At 61.7% G+C, this 17,166-nt stretch overlaps 1 protein-coding gene across 2 annotated transcripts; it reads left to right on the top strand.

Moving 5' to 3' along the window:
• Positions 1-6,014: 6,014 nt before the first annotated feature.
• On the top strand, positions 6,015-16,368 carry LOC123349740 (coiled-coil domain-containing protein 106-like). Of its 2 annotated transcripts, none has more exons than XM_044987906.1 (7): positions 6,015-6,072; positions 10,958-11,022; positions 11,990-12,087; positions 12,472-12,579; positions 12,889-13,065; positions 13,470-13,676; positions 14,748-16,368. In XM_044987906.1, exons 3-7 carry the CDS (start codon positions 12,057-12,059, stop codon positions 15,062-15,064), a joined length of 840 nt encoding a protein of 279 aa, XP_044843841.1. In that variant the 5' UTR covers positions 6,015-6,072; positions 10,958-11,022; positions 11,990-12,056; the 3' UTR covers positions 15,065-16,368. The 2 variants fall into 2 exon arrangements, with proteins under 2 accessions (XP_044843841.1, XP_044843840.1); XM_044987905.1 differs by lacking the exon at positions 6,015-6,072 and adding an exon at positions 9,228-9,322.
• Positions 16,369-17,166: the final 798 nt, after the last annotated feature.

Below are 17,166 nucleotides of genomic sequence, written 5' to 3'. Positions count from 1 at the left end.
GATAGATAGATAGATAGATAGATGGGGTGGCTGGGGATGGATAGATAGATGGATAGATAGATGGGGTGGCTGGGGCTAGATAGATAAAGGGGGTGTGTGGGGATAGATAGATAGATAGAAGGGGTGGCTGGGGATGGATAGATAGATGGATAGATAGAGGGGGTGGCTGGGGATGGATAGATAGATAAGATAGATAGATAGATAGATAATGGAGTGGCTGGGGATAGATAGATAGATCAGGGGGTGTCGGGATAGATAGATAGATAGATAGATAGATAGATGGGGTGGCTGGGGATAGATAGATAGATAGATAATGGAGTGGCTGGGGATAGATAGATAGATAGACGGGGTGGCTGGGGATAGATAGATAAAGGGGGTGTGTGGGGATAGATAGATAGATAGAGGGGGTGGCTGGGAGTGGATAGATAGATAGATAGATAGAGGGGGTGGATGGGGATAGATAGATAGAGGGGGTGGCTGGGAGTGGATAGATAGATAGATAGATAGAGGGGGTGTGTGGGGATAGATAGACAGACAGACATTGGTTTGGAGCTGGGGTCAGGAGTGAGGGGGGCTGCGGGTCAGGAGGGGCACAAGCCGAGAGGGGCTGTGGGGTTGGGGGCTGCGGGTCGGGAGTGAGGGGCACCAGCTGCCTGTTTCTCATCGGAAGCTTTTCCTGGTGGCTCCCTTTGTGCTGCCAGCTGGGGGGCGGTGGGAGGAGCTGGCGGGGGGGAGGGGGGGAGACCAGATAGGCAGCAGCAGCAGGAGCCGGGCCAGGTAGGGGGCACGGACTGGGAGGAACACGGTGCCCCGGCATAAGAGGATTTGGGGAGGGACTCTCGACCCCCCCCCGTCCCCCAAGCTGGGGAGAGAACCCAGGAGTCCTGGCTCCCAGCTAGCCCCCGCTCTAGCCACTAGTCCCCGCTCCCCTCCCAGAGCTGGACCTGTTGGGGGCCATTCCATACTGAGGGGGAGGGGAAGGGGGGGTTGCTCAGGTGGGATGTTAACCCTTCCATTCCTGGCAATTTTCCCATCCAGCAGAACCTGTAGGTGCATGAACTCACAGAGCTAAACCATTAACGGGGATATTATGGGATTCGTAGCCTCATAGACTCTAGGACTGAAGGGACCTCGAGAGGTCATCGAGTCCAGTTCCCTGCCCTCATGGCAGGACCAAATACTGTCTAGACCATCCGGGATAGACATTTCTCTAACCTGCTCTTAAATATCTCCAGAGATGGAGATTCCACAACCTCCCTGGGCAATTTATTTCAGTGCTTAACCACCCTGACAGTTGGGAACTTTTTCCTAATGTCCAACCTAAACCTCCCTTGTTGGAACCACTCCCACCATCAACCCCCTGCCCCAGCCCGCCCCCAACACCCCCCTTTGCTGGATAACGTGATAACAGTTTAACTCTCACTGTTTTTTAACTTTACACTTTTGGTCTCCTGACATCTGAGAGACTCTGTGGAGGACTAGAGAGTAGGTGGGGTGAGACCTGGAGTCACCGAGATCGGGACCCCATCAGGCCGGGCGCTGCCCAGACACAGAGTCGCCGAGATCGGGGCCCCGTCGGGCCGGGCGCTGCCCAGACACAGAGTCGCCGAGATCAGGGCCCCGTCGGGCCGGGCGCTGCCCAGACACAGAGTCGCCGAGATCGGGGCCCCGTCGGGCCGGGCGCTGCCCAGACACAGAGTCGCCGAGATCGGGGCCCCGTCGGGCCGGGCGCTGCCCAGACACAGAGTCGCCGAGATCGGGACCCCGTCAGGCCGGGCGCTGCCCAGACACAGAGTCGCCGAGATCAGGGCCCCATCGGGCCGGGCGCTGCCCAGACACAGAGTCGCCGAGATCGGGGCCCCGTCGGGCCAGGCGTTGCCCAGACACAGAGTGAGAGACATTCCGTGCCCCATAGATCTCACAATCCACAAAACAGACAGAGGAAAGATCATTTCCCTGTTTTAGAGATGGAGAAACTGAGGCAAGGAGCTGCAGCGACTCGCCCGGGGTCACACACACAAGCACAAGACAAGGTGTTTTCACTGTTTTAACCTCGGGAGTCAGCCCATAGCTGGTGTTAACTGTCAGAGCTCTATGGACTCAGTGTTAGTTGCTCCCACTTATGTAACTCAAACGCCCAAGAAACACTTTGGAAAATAAAGTTGGTGTTGAAATCTAGCGCATCCTTTGAGCAGAGCTGTCCAGCCATTTCCCTCGTGCTGGCTGATGAATGTGCATAAATTTCCATGTTTAAAAATGTTTCTGCAAATCTTTGACCTTGAATCCAATTGTTTATATTTCCTTTTTGGGGAAAATTCTCCCCCCAAAATGGGAGAATTGTGTTTGTGGGGAATGTTGATTTAAAAAAAATACCGAGCGTGTGACTGATCCGGCCAATCAGCATGAGCGACGGAGGTGGAGGGAGGCAAATTTAAATGGAAACCAAGGGAGAATAAGAAAAAAATTGGACATTGAAAAATGACAGGGTGTGAGGGGGAGTGTTTTGCAAAGAAAAAAAATCAATATTTTTCACACACCGTTTTTGAAAGGATTGAAACGGTTTTATGTGGAAAGGTCTCAGGGTCTCCATGATAGGTGATGAGGAAATATCCCAGAGAGAGAGAGAGAGAGAGAGAGAGAGAGAGTGGATGGGGATAGATAGATAGATAGATAGATAGATAGATAGATAGATAGATAGATGGGGTGTGTGGGGATAGATAGATAGATGGGGTGAATGGGGATAGATAGATAGATAGAGGGGGTGGCTGGGGATAGATAGATAGATAGATAGATAGAGGGGGTAGCTGGGGATAGATAGATAGATAGATAGATAGATAGATAGATAGAGGGGGTGGATATAGATAGATAGATTGATAGATAGATAGATAGATGGGGTGGCTGGGGATAGATAGATAGATGGGGTGGATGGGGATAGATAGATAGATAGATAGATGGGGTGTGTGGGGATAGATAGATAGATGGGGTGGCTGGGGATAGATAGATAGATGGGGTGTGTGGGGATAGATAGATAGATAGATAGATGGGGTGGATGGGGATGGATGGATAGATAGATAGAGGGGGTGGATGGGGATAGATAGATAGATAGATAGATAGATGGGGTGGCTGGGGATAGATAGATGGGGTGGATGGGGATAGATAGATAGATAGGGTGGATGGGGATAGATAGATAGATAGATAAGAAGGGGTGGATGGGATAGATAGATAGATAGAGGGGGTGGATGGGGATAGATAAGAGGGGATGGATGGGGATAGATAGACATAGATAGATAAGAAGGGGTGGATGGGATAGATAGATAGATAGATAGATAGATAGATAGATAGATAGATAGATAGGGTGTGCGGGGACAGATAGCTAGAGAAGGTTGATGAGGATGCAGACATTTAGATATGTTCAAAAGAAGAAAAAGTTGTTGCTAAAAAAATTGGGAGCAAAATCCATTTTCCCCCTCAAAATTTAAACCAGTTTTGGCAAAACTTCCCCAAGGTGTTTTCCTTCGGTTGGCAATGTCTGTGCATTTCAAAGATTCCCTCCCACTTAGACTGTATCTGAATCGACTCTTGAGTTTTAATGTCCTTTGCCAAACATTTGGCTTTTCCATTTCGACACCAGCAATGTGTCTTTCAGCACCACGCCATCGTGGGACCGAACGGAGCAAGGGAGGAGGCTGGGGCAGGACAAATGAACCATCCATAAGCCAAGGAATGAAGCCAAATGGCTTAAAAATCCTGGAGAAAGGCAGAGAAAAACCCCAAGGTTTTACCAGAAAACCATCAAACACTTTGGACTCTCCCAAAGGAGGCCACTGGCTTCCTTCCGCCCGGGTTTAAACCCCTGGGCTGGTTTTGTGCCTTTTGGACGTTTCCAGGCTCTTCAGTTTACATTGTGCATTGGCAAGAACTTTATCCCTTTCAACCTCGAAGATGGCTCTTGGGGGCTGAAAATCATCCCTCACCCGCTAGCCACCGAGTGCAGGGCCCTGTCGGGCCCGGAGCCGATGGAATCTAGTCATGATGTAAGAACATCCTGTATTAATTAACGGTGCGTTTCATCCACAGACCTCCAAGCGCTTTACATAGTCAGACTAGTATTGTTATGCTCGGGTATGCAAATGGGGAAACTGAGGCAGGCAGCAGCAGAGGGACTGACCCAGCCGGCCACTGGCAGAGGAAGGACTGAGAAATCAGGCATGCCGAGCCTACCGATATCCCCGACCATTTAAAGATAGCGACAGTAGGAAGGAAAAAAAATGATACATCACTGAAGAACATTTTTGGGGTTAAAAAATAGGACCAAAAAGCCCATGTTCCCTCCCCCGAAAAATGACCAGTAGATTTTGCCGAAATCGCCAAGGATTTTTCCACCAGGGTTGGCTGTCCCAAGCAGCGGGATTTGCCGCGGCTCCCCACGGCATGGGAAAGGGAAGGTTCACTTGGCGATGTGTGGTGAGAGGAAGGCCCCGATCCCGCACGCGTCGGGGCCGAGATACGGCCGGATGGCGCCGCACACGGAGTGATGCCGGAGAGTTAATAAATCAGTCCCTCTGCGGAGCCCTGGGGCAGCTCATCCGCACACCTCCCAGTGCTTTACAAACGATCCTGAGCCCTGGTCTAGAGATGGGGAAACTGAGGCATGTGGCAAGGTCATGCCAAAGGTCACCCCACAGGGAACAGGAATAGAAGCCAGAAGTGCTGATGCCCAGCCCCACTCCCCCCTGCTCTAAACCATCAGATGCCGCTTCCCTCCCAGAGCTGGGGAAAGAACCCAGGAGTCCTGGCTCCCAGCCCCCCCCCCCGCTCTAGAACCCAGGAGTCCTGGCTCCCCATCCTAACCACTAGACCCCACTCCCCTCCCCTCCCAGAGCTGGGGATAAAACCCAAGAGTCCTGAATCTTTCAGGCAGTAAGAGCTTAGCTCCTACCAACACCAGGCTGAGATCTACCTGCCCTGAGAGCCCCCTGAGCTGCTGGGGAATCTCCTCCAGCCAGAAGCACTATAGGGGGCTGGACACAGATGGGGGAGCGCGGTTCTGATTGCAGCCATTGGGGCAGCACGGCTCTCTCTCACACACACAGCAGGACCCAGCCCCTCCAGCAGAAGGACACACACACACACACACACACACACACACACACACACACACACACACACACACACACACACACACTTCAGCCCTGCTGATTTATTCCTGGTGCGATGGGGACCTTTGTCAGTCAGACAGGGGAACTAGGGACCCCCCCACCCCTTTATCCACTCCCTGACTAATGAGGACTAATTGGTCTCCTTGGGGCAGCATTTGAAAACAGAGGCTTGGCACTAGAGAAGTTGCTTAAAAGACTGATTGAATTTGGGGGGAGTTTGAGGCCCAAATTGCACATGTACTCACAACTGACTCTGAATCCCCTTATACGCAGCCCCCACCCGCAACCCCAGAGGGGCCGCATCTCGGTGCCAGACAAGGGGTCCCCCGTTCCCAGCTCCCATGCCCCACCCCAGAGGGGCCGCATCTTGGTGCCGGACAAGGGGTCCCCCCGTACCCAGCTCCCACACCCCATCCCAGAGGGGCCACATCTCGGTGCCAGACAAGGGGTCCCCCATTCCCAGCTCCCATGCCCCACCCCAGAGGGGCCGCATCTCGGTGCCGGACAAGGGGTCCCCCCATACCCAGCTCCCACACCCCACCCCAGAGGGGCCACATCTCGGTGCCAGACAAGGGGTCCCCCCATACCCAGCTCCCATGCCCCACCCCAGAGGGGCCGTGACCCAGCGCCGGGTCCCCGTATAACAAGCCCCAGCATGAGCTGCTGGAGGGTGGCAGGGCGGGGGCTGGGTATCAGGTGCGGGGACTGGAGGGGTCATTGGGGGTCACTGTTCTTTGCGGGTCACGTGACCAATCTAACCCACCGGGATAAGTGGCAGGTGGCGGATTCCCCGGCTCTATATTTAGTGGCTAATGACAGGTTGGGACGGCGCATCTGCCTCTGCCTGGCCTGTAGTGGCAGGTCTGGAATCCCTGCCCCTGGCCCCGCTACCGCTGTCTTCTGCCGCCGCTTGGTATAAAGTAGTCCCTACAAAAACTCTTTACAAAGGCATCTATTTCCCCACACCCTGGGCAGGGAATGGGGCCTTTCTCCTCGAGGGGCTGGGCCCTGGGTGGGACTGGCTGGCTCAGGGGGGCAGGGAATGGGGCACGGGGCCTGTCCCCTTCAGGGCCGCCCAGAGGATTCCAGGGGCCCGGGGTCTTCGGCGGCGGGGGGCCCTTCCGTTCCTGGACCCGCCGCCGAAGTGCCCCAAAGACCCGCGGCGGGGGCCCCCCCGCCGCCGAATTACCGCCGAAGCGGGACCCGCCGCCGAAGCGCAGCCCGGTCTTCGGCGGTAATTCGGCGAGAGGGGCCCCGCCGCGGGTCTTCGGGGCACTTCGGCGGTGGGTCCCGGAACGGAAGGGCCCCCCGCCGCCGAAGACCGGGCTGAACTTCGGCGGCGGGTCCTGCTCCGTCTTCGGCGGTAATTCGCCAGGGGGGGGGGCCCTCCCGCCCGGGTGCGGAAGGACCCCCCGCCGGTGAAGACCGGGAGCGGCAGAAGCTCCTGCACCCGGCCGCACAAGAGTTTGCCGGGCACCCCGGAGCGAGTGAGGGACCCCGCTCCAGGGGCCCCGAAAAATTCTGGTGGGGGCCCCCGTGGGGCTCGGGGCCTGGGGCAAATTGCCCCTCTTGCCCCCCCCTCTGGGCGGCCCTGGTCCCCTTTAGGGGGCGCCGGCTCCCATGTGGCCCCAGGGCAGGGACTGGCTGGCTCCGGGGGTCCCTCACCACAAAGCCATCACGAGTGGCGCTATTTGGCCAGTTCAGCCCAGGAAGGAGGCCAGTGGCTCACCTGGCCAGCAGAAGGGAGCATCCCTCACTGGCGGGCAGTGGCGGGGGGCTGCATGTGGTGGGGGGGTTCTTGCCCTTGCATCGCAGGTGTGTACCAGAGAGATATTGGGGGATTGTGCTTCGGGGCAGCCCCGGCCTGGGCTGGCAGGGGCTGTGGGTCAGGAGTAAGGGGCAGCGGCAGGGGTGGGGGGGAGGCGGGGGGCAGGGGCTGCGGGGTGGGAGTGAGGGGCACCGGCAGGGCTGGGGGCTGGGGGTTGGGCTGGCAGGGGCTGCAGGTCGGGAGTGAGGGGCACCGGCAGGGCTGCTCCCTAAAGAATCTCAGACTTTGCAGATACTCCCTAACTCCCAGGCTGGGGGGCACCTCCCCCCCTTTCCCGTTGAGGGGGGGAGGCAGCTGAGACCCCCCCCAAGGGAGAAGCTGCGGGACATTAACTCACTGAGCGTGACAGCAGCCCCTGCCCCGCAGCCATGAGCCCTCCCCCCCGCATGAGCCGTCTCCCTTCGCCTCTCATCCGACTGGGGAACTGCGCCTCGCTCCCTGACTGTGCGGCGGGGGAGGGGCGGGCCGCTGAAGGGGCCGTCGCTAAAGCATCGCGCTTTTCCAGAGGAGGAAAGTAACATGGGAAGCGGGGGAGAAGCGAGAAACAGCCCCCCGCCCCCGTGTGGGCGGATAGAGAATCGCTGGGTTAGATGGGATGGGGGCTGGGTGGCAGATGGAGGGGGCTGGGGGATGGATGATGGAGGGGGTTGGGGTTGGGTGGGTGGATGGATGATGGAGGGGGTTTGGGGGTGGCAGATGGAGGGGGCTGCGGGATGGATGATGGAGGGGGTTGGGGTTGGGTGGGTGGATGGATGGATGGTGGAGGGGGTTTGGGGGATGGCAGATGGAGGGGGCTGCGGGATGGATGATGGAGGGGGTTGGGGTTGGGTGGGTGGATGGATGGATGATGGAGGGGGTTGGAGTGGATGGATGATGGAGGGGGTTTGGGGGATGGCAGATGGAGGGGGCTGCGGGATGGATGATGGAGGGGGTTGGGGTTGGGTGGGTGGATGGATGGATGATGGAGGGGGTTGGAGTGGATGGATGATGGAGGGGGTTTGGGGGATGGCAGATGGAGGGGCAGAGCCTCCCAGAGGATTCAGGGGGTCTGGGGCAAAGCAATTTGAGGGGGGGCTTCCATAAAAAAAGTTGCAATACCATAGACTGTTATATTCTTGTGGGGACCGCTGTGGGGCCTGAGGCCTGAAGCAAATTGCCCCACTTGCCCCCCCCCAGGCAGCCCTGTGGAGGGGGTTGGGGGTTGGGGGTGGGATGATGGAGGAGGTTTGAGGATGGCTGATGGAGGGGGTTGGGTGGATATATGGATGGATGATGGAGGAGGTTTGGAGGTAGCTGATGGAGGGGTTTGGGGGATGGATGATGGAGAGGGTTTGGCAGTGGCTGATGGAGGGGGTTGAAGTGGATGGACGAATGGATGATGGAGGTGGTTGGGATGGATGATGGACCAGGTTGGTGGATGGACGATGGAGGGGGTTTGGGGGTGACTGATGAAGGGAGTTGGGGTGGATGGATGGGTGATGGAGGGGGTTGAGGTGGTTGGCTGATGGAGGAGGTTTGAGGATGGCTGATGGAGGGAGTTGGGATGGATGATGGAGGGGGTTGGGATGGAGGGAGGATGGAGGGGGTTTGGGGGTGACTGATGGAGGGAGTTGGGGTGGATGGATGGATGACGGAGGTGGTTGGGGGTGGATGGACGATGGGGGCAGTTGGAGGTTGGCAGATGGAGGGGGTTGGGGCAGGGCCGGCGCTTCCATTTAGACGACCTAGGTGCTCGCCTAGGGCTGCAGGATTTGGGGGGGCAGCATTTTGCCTCCCTCGGCGGCAATTCGGCGGTGGGGGGTCCTTCCACGCTCCGGGTCTTCGGCGGCAATTCTGCGGCGGGTCCTTCACTCGCTCCGGGACCCGCCGCTGAAAAGCCCCAAAGACCGGGAGCGCGGAAGGACGCCCCCCGCTGCAGAATTGCCGCCAATGACCGGGAGCGCGGAAGGACCCCCGCCTAGGGCGCCAAAACCCCTGGCGCCGCTCCTGGGTTGGGGGTGGCTGCTGGCTGCGCCTGGTGAGGATAGAGGGGTGTCTATGGGGATGTCTGGATCTCTCTCTTCAAGCCTCCCCCGCCCCCCCGATCAGCTCCCCGGGGGAAGTTGCTGGGGGGGGCCCTGGCTGAGGGAGAGGCTGGGCCCTAGTGGGGGGTGTATCGCTCCCCGCCGCTCTTTATGGCACAGCCCCCCCCCCCACGCGTGTCTCTGCCCTGCGTGCGTGGGCGATTCCCCCCCCCCGCCCCCGGCGGCGCTTTGCAGACGCTCCCTGGCTCTGCCAGGGGAGGGGGGGGGCTGGCTTTGCAGCCCGGTTGCTGGGGGTTCGCGTGCAGATCTGGGTGAGTGGGGATGGGGGGTTGTTCTCTGCAGATCCCAGACCCCCCAGGAACCCCCGTGCACCCCCTCCCTTTGCAGCCCCCACCCCGGACCTCCAGCCTTGGGGGCAGGGGGGAAAGTCTCTGCTGTGGGTCTATTTTGTATCCATTTTAGGGGAGTGGGGGGATCGGGGGATACTTTGTATCCCCGCCGGCCCCATCTCCTTTGCACCCCCCACCCCCCGCCCGGCAATCCAGGCTGGGAGCAGCCGAGTAATTGCAGCTTCACAGCAAAACACCCAGCGGCGGGGGAGGGGCACAGAAGCCATTTTTAGGGCGATTTCCCCCCATTTTGGGGCACTCGAAGGAATCGGGGGTGGGCTAGGACCAGGAGTCTAGGCGGGGGGGGCGGGGGTTAGAGTCGATCTGAAAGTTTGGGGGGCTATGGGGGCCCTGCATCTGATGTACGGGACTGGGGGGCACTGGGGGCCCCTGGGTCTGATGTACAGGACTGGGGGGCACTGGGGGACCCTGGATCTGATGTACAGGACTGGGGGGCACTGGGGGCCCCTGGGTCTGATGTACAGGACTGGGGGGCACTGGGGGCCCCTGGGTCTGATGTACAGGACTGGGGGGCACTGGGGGACCCTGGATCTGATGTACAGGACTGGGGGGCACTGGGGGCCCCTGGGTCTGATGTACAGGACTGGGGGGCACTGGGGGCCCCTGGATCTGATGTATGGGACTAGGGGGCTTGAGGGGGCCTGGATCTGATGTACAGGACTGACGGGTTATGGGGGCCCTGGATCTGATGTATGGGACTGGGGAACTGTGGGGGGCCCTGGATCTGATGTACAGGACTGGGGGGCACTGGGGGACCCTGGATCTGATGTATGGGACTGGGGGGCACTGGGGGGGGCCCTGGATCTGATGTACGGGACTGGGGGGCACTGGGGAGGCCTGGATCTGATACACAGGACTGGGTGTCTCTGGGGGCATGAATTCAGGGTGGGGGGGGGAGCGAGGGACTGAAGAAACACTTGGGGGTGTTTGTTGGGGGAGGGGCTGTAATGTGGGCTGCTTCAGGGTGGAAATGCCCATCCCCCATGTCCTAAAATTCTTGCTGATCTCTGGGGATCCACGGGTGGGGGGGATAGGGTAATTGGGGGGTTCTGGACAATGTGGGGGGGTCATGGCCAGGGGTCCTTGACAATGTGTGTTGTTGCGTGTGTGACTCTGCTAGCTGAGTTTACGCATGCTCATCTATGTGTCATAGCACACTTAGTCCGTGGTGGAAGGGGGATTCTCCTCCAGCTTAGGGGACTAGGGTGCCTGGAGCTATTGCCTCTCCTCCTGGGAAGTTTACTGCTGACTAGGCGTTGAACTGAAGAGTAGAACCCAGGAGTCCTGGCTCCCAGCCCCCCCCGCCCCGCTCCGCTCTAACCACTAGAACCCACTCCCCTCCCAGAGCCGGGGAGAGAACCCAGGAGTCCTGACCCGCAGCCTCCCCCTTCCTTTCACAAACCCCCACAGGCTGGCTTTGCTCCTGGCCTTGGCTTGTGATCCCATGCAGCAGTGTCTGCGTGGCTCAGCGGGTGGCGGGTTCGAGTCCTGCTCTCGGAGAAGCGACCTGACCGGGTGCATCTCTCCTTCCCCCAGGGCTGGCCGGCGGGTGGCGCAGGACGGGTTCGGAGCTGGGCTGCCGCACGGCCCGTCCGTCTCAGGTAGGTCCCTGGCTGACCGGCAGGGAGGGTCCACGGGCAACTCCCACCGGGACTCTGAGGGGTCACCCTCCGGCAACCTCAGCCTCTCCCGTCACAGCGCCTGCTGTGGGGAGCCAGGCTGAGTCCCCTCCCCCCCCCGGATCTCCCCAAGTCTGGTGGGTGATTGGCACCCGGTTCTGGTTCTGGGCACAGCCAGCCCGAGGCAGCTACCGTCAGCTCTGGGGCACGGTGGGTACAGACGGAGGAGGCCCTGCAGGGTGGGAGATGGCACACTGGAGTGGGGGGGCAGATATACAGTGATGGGGGATGGGCGGCATGCTGGGACCTTTGGGAGTATGGGGGGTGTCCCGGGAGGTTATGGGTGGGGGCTCTCTGGGGTAATGGGTAGAGGCTGCCCTGGGGGGTTATGGGTGGGGGCTGTCCCGGGGGGGGAGGTTATGGGTGATGGCTGCCCCAGGGGGTTACGGGTAGCGGCTGCCCTGGGGGATTATGAGTGGGAGCTGCCCCAGGGGGTTATGGGTGGGGGCTGTCCTGGGGGGGGGTTATGGGTAGCGGTTGCCGAGGGGGGTTATGGATGGCGACGGCCCTGTGGGTTTATGTGTGGGGGCTGCCCCGGGGGGTTATGGGTAAGGGCTGCCCGGGGGGGGTGTTATGGGTGGCAGTGGCCCTGTGGGGCTATGGGTGAGGGCTACCCTGGGGGGTAATGGGTGGGGGCTGTCCCGGGGGGGTTATGGGTGGTGACTGCCCCGGGGGGTTATGGGTAAGGGCTGCTGCCCAGGGGGGGCTGTTATGGGTGGCAGTGGCCCTGTGGGGCTATGGGTGAGGGCTACCCTGGGGGGTAATGGGTGGGGGCATACCCGGGGGGGTTATGGGTGGCGACTGCCCCAGGGGGTTATGGGTAGCAGCTCTCTGGGATGGGTAGTGGCTGCCCGGGGTTAAAACCTCCCTTCTCTCTCTCTCTTGCCAGCGTCCCCGGGCGGCGCCCAGAGGGCAGCCAGGGGCCCACCAGGCCGGGGCGCCGGGACGGAAGGAAAATGACCGAGAGGAATAACCGGAGGCGGACGAGTACGCAGGGCGTGGGCAGCAGGGGGCGCCCTGGAGCCAGGCCCCCATAGAGCTGGGGAGCCATAGGGACGAGAGGGGGGTGTTGGGGGGGGCTGAGGGGGAGGGACTTCTGGGGGTGAAAGGGAGCTGTGGGGGCTGGGGCATGTCAAAGCTGGGGGGGTGTCTGTGGGGGAGGGGCAGGGGAGCCCATTGGGGAGCTGGGGGCGGGGAGCAGTGACTTGCAGTCAGGTTTTGGGGTGACCTTTCCCTGGGGGGAGGGGAGTCCCAGGGTATGGGGGGGTTGTTGGGGTAGGGGCTGGGCCGGGCCTGTTGAGGGGGGGCTCCAGCCTGTGCAGGGGGTGGGGCTGGTTTTGGGGTCCCCCCGTGACACGTCTTTCCCTGCAGTGAAGAAGGACGATGAGGCCTACGAGATCTCCATCCCCTTCGAGGAGACGCCCCACCTAGAGCCCCAGATCTTCTACAGCCTCAGCCCTCCCCAGAGCAACTTCGAAGGTAGCCCCCCCGCCCGCACCATGGACCCCCCCTTCACACCTCTCCCTCATAGCCCCCATCCCCAGAGACTCCCCTGTACCCTCACCCCCGGGGGGCGGGGAGATGGGAGGTGTTAGGTTCGGGGTGGGGTTCAGTTGAGGAGAGGCGGCTGGGGTGCAACGAGGGGGGCAGGGCCCCATTGGGAGGAAGATGCTGGGGGGGGCAGGGCCCTGTCCCAGGGGAGGGGGCAGAGGTTGGGGGGGGGGTCAGGGCCGGGGTAGAGGGGTCAGGTGTTGCTGCCCCCTGCCCACGCCCCCCCCATCCCCGCAGAGCTGCCAGAGCCGCCCCCGCCCGCCCTGGCGCTGATGAGCAGCATGAAGACCCAGCTGCACATGGCTCTGGAGCGTAACTCCTGGCTGCAGAAGCGCATCGAGGACCTGGAGGAGGAGCGGGACTTTCTGCGCTGCCAGCTCGACAAGTTCATCTCCTCCGCCAAGGTGGACGCCGGTGAGCCGGGCAGGACGCCTGGGTCCCTTCCCTGGCAGTGGGAGGGGAGTGGGGCCCAGTGGTTAGAACACAGGGGGCTGGGAGCCAGGACGCCTGGGTCCCTGCCCCCTGTCGTGACTTTAGGAGTCAGAGGTGGGCATGTTGGGGCACTAGCTGGGGGAACAGGCCCCATGTCCCCATTTGACCCGATCCCAGGTCCCACCTCCCTGCTCTAGAAGGGCAGCTCCCTGGGCAGCAGGTGTGGTAGGGCTTTTATCCCTCCCATGGGCAGCCCCTAGGGGGCGCTGTGTCTCCCAGCCAGCCGCCAGAAGAGCTTGGGGGGAGGGGGAGAGGGTCACTGACACAGCAGGGCAGGGGGCTCCGGTGAGGTGCATACTGGGCCCTAGTCTCTGCCCACCCCCCAGAAGATCACTGCCGCAGCAAGCAGCCCCCGCGGCGGGCGGAGGCGGCCGAGAGCCGGCCCGGCGAGGCCACGGACAACGAAAGCCTGGCGTCCTCGCTCAGCGCCGCCTCGGAGCAGGGCGGCTCCACTGAGCGCAAGAAGCAGAAGCAGAAGGGGGGGGTGAGCCGGCGGCGCTTCGGCAAGCCCAAGGCCCGCGAGCGCCAGCGAGGTGAGTGGGGGCCTGCAGGGGTCGCTGCCCCGGCTGCTTGGCCAGCAGGGCTGGTCTCCCGCCCCGGGTGGCCCGGGAGGAGGAGGGCTGTGGGGTGGGGTGTGGGGAGGAGGGAGCTGTGGGGTGGGCGGGTGCCCTGGTGTGAGGAGCAGGGAGGAGGTAGGGGGCTGTGGGGTGGGGTGTGGGGAGGAGGGAGCTGTGGGGTGGGCCTGTGCCCTGGTGTGAGGAGCAGGGAGGAGGTGGGGGAGTGTGGGGTGGGGTGTGGGGAGGAGAGCGGTGGGGTGGGCGGGTGCCATGGTGTGAGGAGCAAGGAGGAGGCAGGGGGCTGTGGGGTGGGGTGTGGGGAGGAGGGAGCTGTGGGGTGGGCGTGTGCCATGGTGTGAGGAGCAGGGAGGAGGCGGGGGGTTGTGGGGTGGGGTGTGGGGTGGGGAAGAGGAGGGGGACTGTGGGATTGAGGGGTCTGGCATGGGTGGGGTGGAGGGGCATGTGGGGGGAGGACTCACTATGAGGGGCTTTGGGGGCACAGGGGGCTTTGGGGTGGGGTGTGGGGAGGAGAGAGCTGTGGGGTGGGCGTGTGCCCTGGTGTGAGGAGCAGGGAGGAGGCAGGGGGCTGTGGGGTGGGGTGTGTGGAGGAGGGAGCTGTGGGGTGGGCGTGTGCCATGGTGTGAGGAGCGGTGGGGAGGTGCGGGGTGGGGAGGACGGAGCTGTGGGGTGGGCGTGTGCCCTGGTGTGAGGAGCAGAGAGGAGGCAGGGGGGTGTGGGGTGGGGTGGGGAAGAGGAGGGGGACTGTGGGATTGAGGGGTCTGGCATGGGTGGGGTGGAGGGGCATGTGGGGGGAGGACTCACTATGAGGGGATTTGGGGGCACAGGGGGCTTTGGGGTTGGGGCAGGTCCTCCTGAGGGGGCCGGGGGGGGGGAGTCTGTGTTGAAGGAAAGGAATGAACAGGCTCTTTTCCCCTGGGCCTTTCTGCCCCACTCCTTTCCTCTGCCTGCTGTCCCCCGCCATCCCTCCCCCCCCCCATCTCCCTGTCCCTCCTATCCTTCTCGCCCTTGCCGTGGCCCGCCCGGCAGTCAAGGACGCTGACGGGGTGCTGTGCCGCTACAAGAAGATCCTCAACACCTTCCAGAAGCTGAAGAGCATGAGCCGGGCCTTCGAGCACCACCGGGTGGATCGCAACACGGTGGCGCTGACCACGCCCATCGCCGAGCTGCTCATTGTGGCGCCCGAGAAGCTGGCTGAGGTGGGCGAGTTCGACCCGTCCAAGGAGCGGCTGCTGGAGTACTCGCGCCGCTGCTTCCTGGCGCTGGACGACGAGACCCTCAAGAAGGTGCAGGCCCTCAAGAAGAGCAAGCTGCTGTTGCCCATCACCTACCGCTTCAAGCGGTGATGGGGCCCCCTACTGCCCCCCTACTCCGGGACCCATCACTCTGCAAACTGCCCTATCCCACTGCTGACACCAGCGCTGCCCCCTGGGACGCCCTCAAGCCACCCTATCCCACTGCTGGTACCAACACTGCCCTCGGACTCCCTCAAACCATCCTATTCCACTGCTGACACCAGCGCTGCCCCCTGGGACGCCCTCAAGCCACCCTATCCCACTGCTCGTACCAACACTGCCCTGGGACTCCCTCAAATCATCCTATTCCACTACTACCACCGCGGCCGCCCCCATCCCCTGGGATCTGTGATCCCGTGAATTGGCCTATTCCCACGCTGTCCCTCAAGACTCCCCTGAACTATCTCACCAATGCTGCCCCCACCCCCCAGCATCTGTCACCCCACGAACCTGCCTATCACACTGCTAACACCAAACACTGCCCCCTGAGACCCCCTCGAACCATCCTATCCCACTACTAACACCAACGCCGCCCCTCTGGGGCCTCTTGAACCACCCTATCCCATGGCTGACACAAATACATACCCAGTCCCTGCTGCCCATCACCTCAGGCAGCAATGGGATACCTCCCCCCCCAAACACACTACTGCCCCCTAGGACACTTCCTCCCACTGCTACCACAAATATTGCCCCCCAGATCACCTCTTGCTTCAAGCAATGATGGGACTAGGGCCCTATCCCGCACTGCTGCCCGTCACCTCTCACTTCTGGGAGTAATGTCATATCCCACCCCCACCGCACGTGATCCCACTTCTGCCTGCCACCATCGCCCCTGGCACTGCCGCCACCCTCTATTGCTTCAAACAATGGTGGGACCCTGCCCTGCTCCAACAGGCCCCCCCGCTACCATCCACCCCCCCACACTCCTGCCACTCCAGCTCCAGCTCCTTCCTTCTCCTGTCCCATTCCTCTGCCAGTGCCCTGTGGTCACCGAATCTCTCCACCCCAACGTGTGATGAATGGCTTCGTTCCTCCCTCTTTCTGTGCACACCACCTGCTGGTCTCAGCACAGCCGGGGAGCCAGGACGCCTGGGTTCTCTCCCCGGCTCCGGGACAGGAGCGGAGTCTAGTGGTTAGAGCGGGCAGGTTCTCCTGGGTTCTGTTTGCCCTCTCTGGGGCCTTGGAGTCGTTCCATTTTTCCTCCCCACTGGCGGAGTGGGGCTGAGTGTCATGGGGCGGAGCAAGGCGTGGGTGTCGGTTCTGGGAGGGGGCTGTGCCTCCCACTCCTGTCCCAGGCCTGCCCATGGGAGCAGCTGAGCTGCTGGGCCATTGGGGAGGTTGGCATCAGGGCCATTCCCACACCCGTGCCCTGGGGTAGGAGGCCTGGGCTAGCAGGGGCTGGGCTGGGCTAGCCGGGGGGGCCACGAGCTGGGGGCTTTCTTGTGGCTCAAGGGGTTCTGGTGAGAGGGGTGGGGTGGGGCTGGCTGGACCAGGCTCCAGGAGTCGGGTCAGGTAGGAAAACGCCCGGCTCTCCTGCCCGTGAGGTCGGTCTGGCTGGGTTGTGGGAATGGGCCACAGGAGGGGGAGGGGGGCTGGCCCCCCGGGCGGGAGCTGGCACTGGAGGAAGGGGGGTGGGGTCAGGCTGGGAAACAATTTGACCCTCTTGGACTTGCGTCCACTTCAGGCCTAAAAATTAGGCCTGAGCAGAGCTCTGTGACTCAGCGGGGTGGGGGATGGGACATGGGGCCTTTCCCTCCTATGGGGAGCCTGCTCTGACCTGAACCCCATGGACTGGCTGGCTGGCTCGGGGGGGGGGGGCGGGGGAATGGAGCCTGGGGCCTGTCCCCTCTAGGGGGCGCCAGCTCCCATCCGGCCCCAGGGCAGGGACTGACTGGCTGGCTGGGGGGGGGGCGGGGGAATGGAGCCTGGGGCCTGTCCCCTCTAGGGGGCGCCAGCTCTGATCATGACCCAGATTGTCAATTTCACCCCTAGGTTCTACAGGGCTGTTAAAATTAAGGTGGGGGGGGGGGCGCAGCTGCGCTGAGCTGATTGGCCAAACAGGCTGCAGGGGGCTGTGCTGATTGGCCAATAGCTGCCCTGGCTACGTCTCCAACTTGGGGTCCCGATTCTGGACCCAACCTGCCGGCCTTGCC

This window comes from Mauremys mutica, chromosome 15 (assembly GCF_020497125.1).
Source record: "Mauremys mutica isolate MM-2020 ecotype Southern chromosome 15, ASM2049712v1, whole genome shotgun sequence".
NCBI lineage: Eukaryota > Metazoa > Chordata > Testudines > Geoemydidae > Mauremys > Mauremys mutica.
This window is presented reverse-complemented; position numbering and strand designations above follow the sequence as displayed.